Here is a 10,401-nt window from a genome sequence, read left to right on the forward strand (position 1 = left end):
TCTTTCACTATAATAAATCACAGCCTTGAGTACAACTATATGCTGAGTCCTCCCAGCAAATCACTGGACCTAGGGATGGTCTTGGGGACCCCCAACATCAGTCTACATCAGACGTGGCATTCGGGAGAACGACCCTGACTCACTGAAATCCAGTGCGAGCGTTGTTTGGGAAAGGAAGGATACAGGCAGTGTATGGTGAACCTAGGGTTCCCCGGTGGTTATGGAGTCATCCCTGGCATGCAGCAGCAGCTGAGCACTATGTGTGTGAGAGGTAAGTTACTTGTGGAACTTGAGAACAGATCCAGCTCCAGGAGAGCAGGCTCGCTGGGTCCCCAATGCTCTGGGCCATCCTGGTTAAAGTGGTGATGCCCTTGAGTTTGTTCTCTTCTTTGGATAGAAGGAGAAAGGACCACCCACTCTCCCCCAAATTCCCAAAGGTGAAAGGGTCAAAATATTAAAACAGGGGGTAGGGAGTAGTGGTGAGGGGAAGGGAGTTAAATTAGGTCCTAGGCCTGGAGCCAAATTTTAGATAAACCAGAAAAAAGGGGAAGGAGGTAACATTCCAGCAGTTTTCTCTCAGCCTAGCTGCAGCTGCAGTAGCTTCCCCCACTGCCCTTCCTCCCCTGCATTCCAGCCCGATCTTCCCTGGCAGCTGTCATGCTAACTAACATAGCATATGTTAAAGTTTTAAGTAAATTTGTAATGATGGGGGAAATTGCAGTGGCTCTGTATTTTGTGGCTATCACATCTGAATGTATGGTAAAAATGGGTAGAAAATGTTAAATGTTTGTAATTCCATATATGCCAGAGGAATCATCCTGATCAGGGAAAGCTGCACAGAAAAAAACGTGTCAGGGACACAGCTTCCATGCTGTTTGCTACTTGTGAGTAGGTTGTAATTTAAACTGAGTACTGGAAACAGGACAAGTTTCTGTAACTGATGGGTTTAGCTACTGAAGAGGAGCAGAGTTTGCTAGCCCAAAATATGACTTTTTGAGATATTGTTTAAGCTGGTTATTTTTTTAAATATATTTTATTGATTTTTTACAGAAAGGAAGGGAGAGGGATAGAGAGTTAGAAACATCAATGAGAGTGAAACATCGATCAGCTGCCTCCTGCACACCCCCGACTGGGATGTGCCTGCAACCAAGGTACATGCCCTTGACTGGAATCGAATCTGGGACCCTTCAGTCTGCAGGCCGACCCTCTATCTACTGAACCAAACCAGTCAGGGCAAGCCCGTTATTTTTAAGGAACAAAAGACTCAAGAAGAGCCTTTTACCCTTCCCTTACCCCTTACCTGCCTAAAGGAATTCAGATTTAAAAAACTCCTGCTTCAGGAAGGAAGATCACCTTAGCGTAATAAGAACTAAGTGAGGCAGACAGGGAGAAACCCAGCAAAGTCTGCTAGACTTCCCTTCCTGTCCCACTATTTCTGGGTGGCCCTGCAAGAATTTGTTCACTAAATATTTGCTCCTTTCCACCTTACCCGTGAATTGCCTACATTCCCTTTGAAGTCCAAACGGCTATCCTAGCCCCCCTTCTCTTTATCTCAAAACGATATGTAAGTCTCAACTGCCCCTTGTGTCCATCCTTCCCAGATTCTTACAAAACCCCGTATGTACATAAAGAATAAATGTGATTATTTTCTCCTATTAACCTGTGTCACCCTCAATTTGATTACTAGATCAGCCAGAAGAACAATGAGGAAAAAGAGGGGAAATTTCCACTCTCCCACACAATGGATGATACAGACTCCTGCTTATTGGAGCCTCTGGCAAGAGGGACACATTAAGAAAGAGGTGATCCACAGATGGAAATATACTTTTGAAGTTCTAAAAAGCAGATTCACTTTGCTAGTGAGTGCTTGTGAAAGCAGAAATCTGACCCTTAGAGACAGACGTGCAGGTTTGTGGGTCCATTTGGACTCAAAGAAAGACACGACAAAAGGGTGGAGGAAAGCCTTGGCTGCCACAGGACTTTCCGGCCCTGCAGCATCTTGGCTTTGGTGCTGCCGTAGAAAAGCCTCTGGCTTTTAAAAAATCCTACCTTACAGATCCTAACTGCCTGGGCTTGATGCTAAGCCACAAGCTGATACTGTCTGGTATGGCTGCCAGCCTCAGCGTGAGCTGAACTGAAAGCAGGTCTGGGCTCCATAAACAGAACTCAGACAGTGACCTCTGCACATTAGGTCCCCTCTCTGTGGGGCCTACACTGAGAGGAAATCAAGAATGCTGGGCTAAACTGTCTGCGCCACATACAAATGTCCACAGGAAAGGGCTGCTCTTTGCTGGGACCATTTGAAACCAAGCTGCTGACCAGCTGTATATTCTGACAGAGACTGACTTAACCTGTGACTTGCCCAAAGCTGCAAGTTGGGAGAGGATACCTCTCAGGGGCTGTCACCCTCCACTCACTGCTGACAGTGAAAAGGCTCCTGACCTCCTCGGGAACATGTCTCACTGTGGTGGGGTCCTTGTGTCTGGCTCCCCTGATGAGCTGCTATTTGCAACAATCAACTGCCTGACTCTGCTTCCCTCACCTTTCTCCTAGTGGAATTGGATTATTCAATGCAGCTCGCCTCAGAAAGGGCTTGACCTACCTGGCGAGTGTTAATCGGTGGATGAGCAATGGCCCATGCACCAGGAGGTCCCAGTTCGATTCCCAGTCAGGGCACATGCCTGGGTCGCAGGATCGATCCCCAGTATGGGGCATGCAGGAGGCAGCTGATCAATGATTCTCTCTCATCATTGATGTTTCTACCCCTCTCTCCCTCTTCCTTCCTGTCTATGAAATCAATAAAAACATATTTCAAAGAGGGCTTGACCTTTTCTAGGCTGCTCACTGGATAAGGGGAAGGAGGTTATGTAAACTGATTTTGAAATTTTTTGAAAATTCAGGATTCTGTCTTGAACAATTTCTGAACATGATGTCTTTCTAGTTCAGTTGTACAAAAATGTTTTTCTGTGAAGGTGTTTGGCCCCTCTTGCATACTACCTCTCCAGATGAGAGGTCTGGATGAGAGTAGGGGATGATTGTGAAAAAATATGAAATTATGATTACTGAATGGAAACACTGACTTGGCAACAACCAAGGAAAATAAACCTAAATCCCTGCACTGGAGAAGCACAAGAGAGGGGAGACGGTATTCTGATCTTTGTTTTTCGGAACTTTTTCTGGGAAGCCCTCCCTTTTCCTAAAGGAAAGCGCCTGCACACCTTTCCCAGCTGTGGAGAGTGCTCTGAGTTCTGACGGCTGAGCCCATGATCACTTGCCACAGGGCTGACTACAAGGCAGGCAGCAGGAGGTGGCCCAGCCCCTGCGCTCTCCAAACGAAAACTTCCCGATGTTGTCCACACTCATGAGGTGTATGTATGACCTGGTGTCCTGGACAACAAAACCTTTTGGGACTGACTGGCAATCTCTCTGAAACCAAGGACTAAATTATTTGTCCTGGAAACCCTTGGAAAAGACACCAAGGATGGGAGGCCACATTGTACTGCCTGAAGTGTGTCCTGCTTGTGTGTCCCAACGATTACAAAATCGTTTCCAGTGTTACTCATGGCCCTCTGGAACAGTGCTTTTGTACGTGCACCCTGACCACCACGACACCGCCTAAGCCCTGGTCAGCTTTACCTTACAGCCAGAGCTGTGCTAGACTGAACTGATGCTTAGGGCCAGGTAAAAAGGTTAACACAGAAACTTGAGGAAGCCATCTTTATGATCAGTGGGATCTGTTAAGTGGCTAAGTCCAGGACCTGTGAAGGGCATAACTGAAATTATTACTGCAGGTTGGCCTCGCTCCGCTTTCTGGGTCTTATTGATAATAATTTTGCTGTGAAGACAATTTGGCCAATGACCATACCACAGAGCTGACTGTGCAGAGAAGATCTGACATAGCAGGCCTAGATTTCCACTCCTGAAGAGGCCTGCTTACAAGGCTGGCCCTTGGCTGGTGTCTGGGAGCTTAGAGTTCTGAAGGATTCCCGCTACCCTAACTGTGGCTCACTCCAATGATACAAACAATACGATTTACACTGAACACCTGCTTTCCTTCTGGGAGTCTGACAACTGGTATACACTAGACACAGAGTGCCTATGTGACCAGCCCCTAATAAGAACTCCAGCCGAAACCGGTTTGGCTCAGTGGATAGAGTGTCGGCCTGCGGACTGGAGGGGCCCGGGTTCGATTCTGGTCAGGGGCATGTGCCTGGGTTGCGTGCACATCCCCAGTGGGGGATGTGCGGGAGGCAGCTGATCGATGTTTCTCTCTCATCAATGTTTCTAGCTATCTCCCTCCCTTCCTCTCTGTAAAAAAATCAATAAAATATATTTAACAACAACAAAAAAAAGAACTCCAGGTACTTAGTCTCTAACAAGCTTCCCTGGCAAACAACATTTCACATGGGTTGTCACTTGTTGCTGGGGAAATGAAGCATGTACTGTGTGACTCTCCTAGGAAAGGCCCCTTGTAAGCCTGTGTCTGGCTTCCCTAGACTTCACCGCATGCACCTTTCCCTTTGCTGATTTTGCTTCGTATTCTTTTGCTGTAATAAACCACAGCTGTAAATATCACTATATACTAAGTCCTGTGAGTCTTTCTAGAGAATCATCAAGCCTGGGGTTGCAGTCTTGGAGATCCCCCACATAATTGGGACAGAGCAGGAAGGCAGTGTGGCTGGAATCCTGTGAGTAGAGGAGTGGCAGAAGATGCAGTTGGAGAGATAGGAGGGGCTTAATCATGGAAGGCCTCATTAGTACAGGTAAGGAGCTGGATTTATTCTGCATGTGGCAGGAAGCTACTGGAGGCTTCTCAACAGAAAGAAAGATTAGACAATGGGGAGTGGGGGTGGGGATGTTGAAGGCAGGGACACCAGATAGGAAGCTGACCTCCTTTAGGAGAAGCAATATGGCAGCGACATGGTGGGGAGGATGACAAAGGAAGCAAGTCTAGAAGCAATTGCCATATAACCCACTTCCAATATAGTCTGACTGCAACCACACAAAGCCACGCATATGCAATTTATGTTACATAAGCTTTTCATGTATTAATAATACATTAATAACAAGTCTAAATAACAGAAAACAAAATAATTATTTAAAAGCCAAAACAACTGAATCTAAATTTTTATAAAGTTGTTGGCATAACTACACAAAGTTATTCAAGTGATTTAATAATACCCTATTACAAATATCTAGTAAAATATTTACTAAAAACAAAAAGAACCATAAAGGAATCTTAAACTACATTCAGTGTCCCTGTTGTTAGTGGTAAGGTGGCCACTGTCATTAACTATACTAGAAGCCCGGTACATGAAATTCATGTGTTGGAGGGGGTGGTCCCTCAGCCCAGCCTACGCCCTCTTGAAGTCCAGGAGCCCTCGGGGGAAGTCTGACTGACGGCAGTCGGACATCTTTAGTGCTGCTGTGGAGGTGGGAGAGGTTCCCGCCACTGCTGCTGTGCTTGTCAGCTGTGAGCCCGGCTCAGGGCTTCTGGCTGAGCGGCGCTCCCCCTGTGGGAGCACACTGACCACCAGGGGGCAGCTCCTGCATTGAGCGTCTGCCCCTTGGTAGTCAGTGCGCATCATAGTGACTGGTTGTTCTGCCATTCGGTCGATTTGCATATTAGCTTTTTATTATATAGGATATACACTAGAGGCCTGATGCACAAAATTCGTGCAAGGAGCTCAGCCCTCACAGCTGTGGCTTCATCCAGAAGGTCGTTTGGCTGTCCTAATTAGCATATTACACTTTTATTATTATAGATAATTATGGATATATATATATATATGTTAGGATAAAGCAATATAACATTAATGTCATTAGGTACCAAGATTTTCAGCATCAGGGAAAGGAGACACAAACAAAAGGAAGAAGCAAAAACCCTGATGGGTAGAGAGGGCTAGCAGCAGACCTGCAACCCATTCTCTCCTTTTACTGCCCAAGAAACAGAGAAACAGAAAGGTGTCACAATCAAATCATCTTAGAAACTTGCTAACAAGAAACCTTCTGACAAGCACACTAGAGGTTTTTACCACCAGGAGTCCCTACTGATGGAATGCTTTCGCAGGGTAGGCGTGGTCTGTTGAGACTGCTCACTGAGATGAACCTGAGATGTATGTATTTATAAGGCATGATTTCCTAGAAAATTTCACACAAGCTATGCAGTTACTAGAGAATAAACTGGAGATGTTTCAAAACTGAAATAGCTCTCTTTGGCTGAAGTCATGCTCCACACACATCACTTAGAGACCTCACATGTTGAAATTTGGGCCAGAGTGCATCCTAATTGAGGCAAGACAGGATCTGGGAGCAGCTCTGGCTGCCATGAACTTCTGCACACGTTGCCTATGTGTTGTGATCATTGTATCTTTGAAAATCTTAGTCATGTTTGAACTGATTCCCATGAGTCCAATTTGTCAATAGAATGAAGCATACGTATATAAAACCCATGAATTTGTAATGATGCTCAAAAGCAAAACAAACAAAAACATGCTCACTGGTTTCCTTTGTATGCTGCTAGGACACCAAATTATTATTTGAAAATATTTCCAGGGAAAGAATCAAGCATTTATCCTGCTTTCCCTGTATGGACTATATTTCAGAGTAACCAAATAGTTGATGAGGGAAAGTTTTTTTTTAAGGTTTTTTTTTGTTGTTGTTTTTTAGAATATATTTTTATTGATTTCAGAGAGGGAGAGGGAGAGAGAGTTAGAAACATTCATGATGATAGAGAATCATTGATTGGCTGTCTCTTGCAAACCTCCAACCACGGATTGAGCCCACAACCTGGGCATGTCCCCTGTTCTGGAATCGAACCTAGGACCTGTCAGTCCCCTAGCCGATATTCACATCCTGGGGGTGCCAGAAGAAGAGAGCAAGAAATTGAAAACCTATGTAAGAAAAAAAAATTACAGAAAATTTCTATAACCTGAAGAAAATAGACATACAAGTCTCCAGGAAGCATAGAGTCCCAAATAAGACAAAGCCAAAAAAGCCCACACCAAGACACATAAAAATTAAAATTACAAAAGTTAAAGCCAAAGAGAGAGTCTTAAAGCCAGCAAGAGAAAAGCTGTTAGTTAGCTATAAGGGAGTTCCTATATGACTGTCAGCTGATTTTTCAACAGAAACTTTGCAGGCCAGAAGGGAATGTCAAGAAATATTCAAAGTGATGAAATGAAAAGCAAGGGCCTTACAACCAAGATTACTGTACTCAGCAAAGCTATCATAGAATTGAAGAATATATAAAGAACTTCCCAGACAAGAAAAAGCTATCAAGTTCATCACCACCAAACCAGTATTACATGAAATGTTAAAAGGTCTCCTTTAAGAGGGAGAAGGGAAAAAAAAAGATAAAAAATATGAACAATAAAATGGCAATAAATGCATATTTATCAACAATTGAATCTAAAAAACAAAATAAAAGAAGCAGAACAGAAACAGGCTCATAGATACAAAGAACATGTTGATGGCTGCAAGATGGGAGTGGGGATTGGTGAAAAGGGTGAAGGGATTAAGAAGAACAAATTGGTAGTTACAGGATAGTCCTGGGGATGTAAAGTATAACATAGTGAATACAGTCAATAATATTGTAATAACTATGTATAGTGTCAGACTGATACAAGATTTATCGGGATGACCACTTAGTACCGAGATTTTCAACCTTTTTCATCTCATGGCACTAATTACTAAAATTCTGGGTCACACCAAAAAATATATTTTTTGCCAATCAGACCCAAAAAAAGGTATAATTTTGATTCATTCATACTGGATGGCTATTGTTTTGTTGGCTGTTGTCATTTTTTTATTTCACTGTCTAAGGGAAAAGACATCAGGTATTGCACATTAAAAAAATTCTTCCAGCATATTGGTTGAAGATTGCTGACTTAGTAAGTTATATAATGTCTAGTCACTGGGTTGTACACCTGAAACTAATATAATGTTGTATGTCAATTGTAATTGAAAAATAAAAAATTATTTAAAGAAAAGATAAACAAGAAAAAGGAATGAATTAAACTATAATACTTGGCCCAAATTTAAAAATGGAAATAGACATCTGGCCTAGATATTGGAATAAAAGGTAGTGTCAAAGGAAGTAAACCAACTTATTTTTCTGAAGAACAATTTAGTAATATGTATCAAATGTCTTTTAAAATTTTGTATTTAGTCCATCAAATTCACTTTTAAGAACCAATTCTCAGGAAATTTTCATAGATGTGCACAAGAAACATCTAAAATGATCTCCCAGCAATATATACATATACAACCTATTTCAAAGTTTTACATGATATAGGAAAATGGTAAAGATAAACTGTTAAGTGCAAAGTGCAGGCAGTAAAATAGCATGTACATTTTGATCCAATTTAGTCTTAAACCACACATCTACAAAAAAGCTGGAAAGAGTAATTAATTCTCCATGATGTTAATAGCTGTTATTTCTAGTTGTTGGGATTAAGGTATTTTTAATTTTTTAGATTGGTTTTTCTATTAATGAGTATGGAATATTTGTAATTAAAAATTATATTTTTAAAAGGTAAAAATCTCAATCAAGTCCTGAAAGTGGCTAACAATGGAGTAATAAATGGGTATAGCAGAGATCTTTGAACAAAATGCTAGAAGGGTGGAGGGATAGGGCATAATGGACACACCTCTGCTGTGATAAAGATCACGTTTTAAATGAAAAAACAAAGGATGTCAAGGTGAAAGTTAGAAGAGGATTAAAGAGGATGAAGTTTATGTAAGCTTCAATTACAGAGGAATAAATACATAAATCAAATTACCTAGGATGACTGAAAAGGTAGGGCAGCAAAAATCCTAACACAATTCTGAAACTAACCAAAGTAGCATGTTAGACAATCCTTCCTGAGTTTCTATTGTGTGTACCACTCTCACAGATTATTACATACTGGGGTCCAAAAATAAATGTTAGAATAAATATAATACGAATTCAATTTTGACTGTTGAATTTGGCCAATGTAAAGTGGGTCAAATCTGTTAAGTGAATAACTCTTAACTTTGATATGTGGAAATCTTATAAAACTAAATTTTATACATTATATGTGGTTAATAATCACTAAACCCAGATTTCTGCATCTTTTTACACTAGCTTTAAAATTTCAGTCATCTCCTTCCTAAATTAGGCAAAAGCAAAGAAAAAGTCCAGACTACCTGGTTTCCGTACTTTCGTTGGTTCTTCATAATCTTTGTTTTCTGGATTTGAAGATTCTAGAAAGCTGATTTCCTCGGTGCCACTTTCCCCTTCTTGGCTCCTGAGGCTATCTTCCTCCTCCTGAATAGGTGATTCTAATTCCGACTCTTCTGAATCAAGAAATATCTGACCAGCAACTACTCTGCCTGCTGTGCTGTGGTCCTTTACCGGCTCATCTGATGGCAAAGAAGTCTGAGAACAGAAAATATTTTTAGTTATCAACAGTACCAAAATTTGCTTCTATCTAATCTGACCATTACTTTTATAACACAGAAGATATCTCTCCTATAGCTCCCTGAATGTGCCATACTTGCTCATCTCTATAGGTTTTTGTAGGTGTTCATCACATTGTCTGCATCACCTGCCTAACTCTGACTCTTCAAATTTCAACTCAGATGTTACTTTTTTCAGGAAGCCTTTTTTTTTTTCCTGATGCAAACAGCTGCTGTATTTCTGCTAAAGTGACAGTAACACAGATAAGGCAAAGAGCTGAGGTGGGGAAGGGGTAGATCGTGCAAAATGGAAACATAACATAAAAAGACACACATACCAGTAGCCTCTTTAAGGGAGGGAGAGAGGGAAGGAGGGAGAGAGTCTTGCATGGGGATCGAGTTCGCAACATGGGCATGTGCACCAACCAGAATTGAACCAGAAACCTTTCGGTGCACAGGACCACAGGATGACACCCAACCAAATGAGCCATACAGGCCAGGCTCGGAAGCCTTTCTTAATTCCTAAAGTCTGGGTTAGGATCTTCCCATACATGCTCCCCAACGTATTTTATATTTCCCCTTATGATAGCCCTGTACTATAACTTCCTGTTTCTTATCTATATTCCATCTAATCTAGAGATCAGGGATTATAACTGGTTGGTCTCCTTGGATACATAATAATTAGCTTTATCCATTCAATCAAGCATTTTAAGTGCATAATTCAATAGATTTTTAAGAAAATGATATAAGTAGAAATAAATGGTAGAGAGTCTTCAAAATTTAAAAAACTAAGAATTAAAAAGAATAAAATCAATCTTTCATCTTATATAATAAAGATGTAATATGCTAATTGACCCTCACTCCATCACTACATCACAAGATGGCTGCACCCACAGCAGAGGCAGGGTTCCCATAACACAAGGTGGCTGCGCCCACAGCGGAGGTGGGGTTCACAAAACTAGCCATAACGAGCAATCA

General features: G+C 41.8%; 1 protein-coding gene across 1 annotated transcript in view; it reads right to left on the reverse strand.

Moving 5' to 3' along the window:
* SEL1L (SEL1L ERAD E3 ligase adaptor subunit) overlaps positions 1 to 10,401 on the reverse strand; it is a 50,452-nt gene that overhangs the window by 32,257 nt on the left and 7,794 nt on the right. Inside the window, exon 3 of the mRNA XM_006778887.2 lies at positions 9,172 to 9,403. Within this exon, the coding sequence (XP_006778950.1) occupies positions 9,172 to 9,403 (232 nt within the window). The remainder of the gene's footprint in view (positions 1 to 9,171; positions 9,404 to 10,401) is intronic.

Source organism: Myotis davidii, unplaced genomic scaffold, assembly GCF_000327345.1.
Source record: "Myotis davidii unplaced genomic scaffold, ASM32734v1 scaffold309, whole genome shotgun sequence".
NCBI classification, from domain to species: domain Eukaryota; kingdom Metazoa; phylum Chordata; class Mammalia; order Chiroptera; family Vespertilionidae; genus Myotis; species Myotis davidii.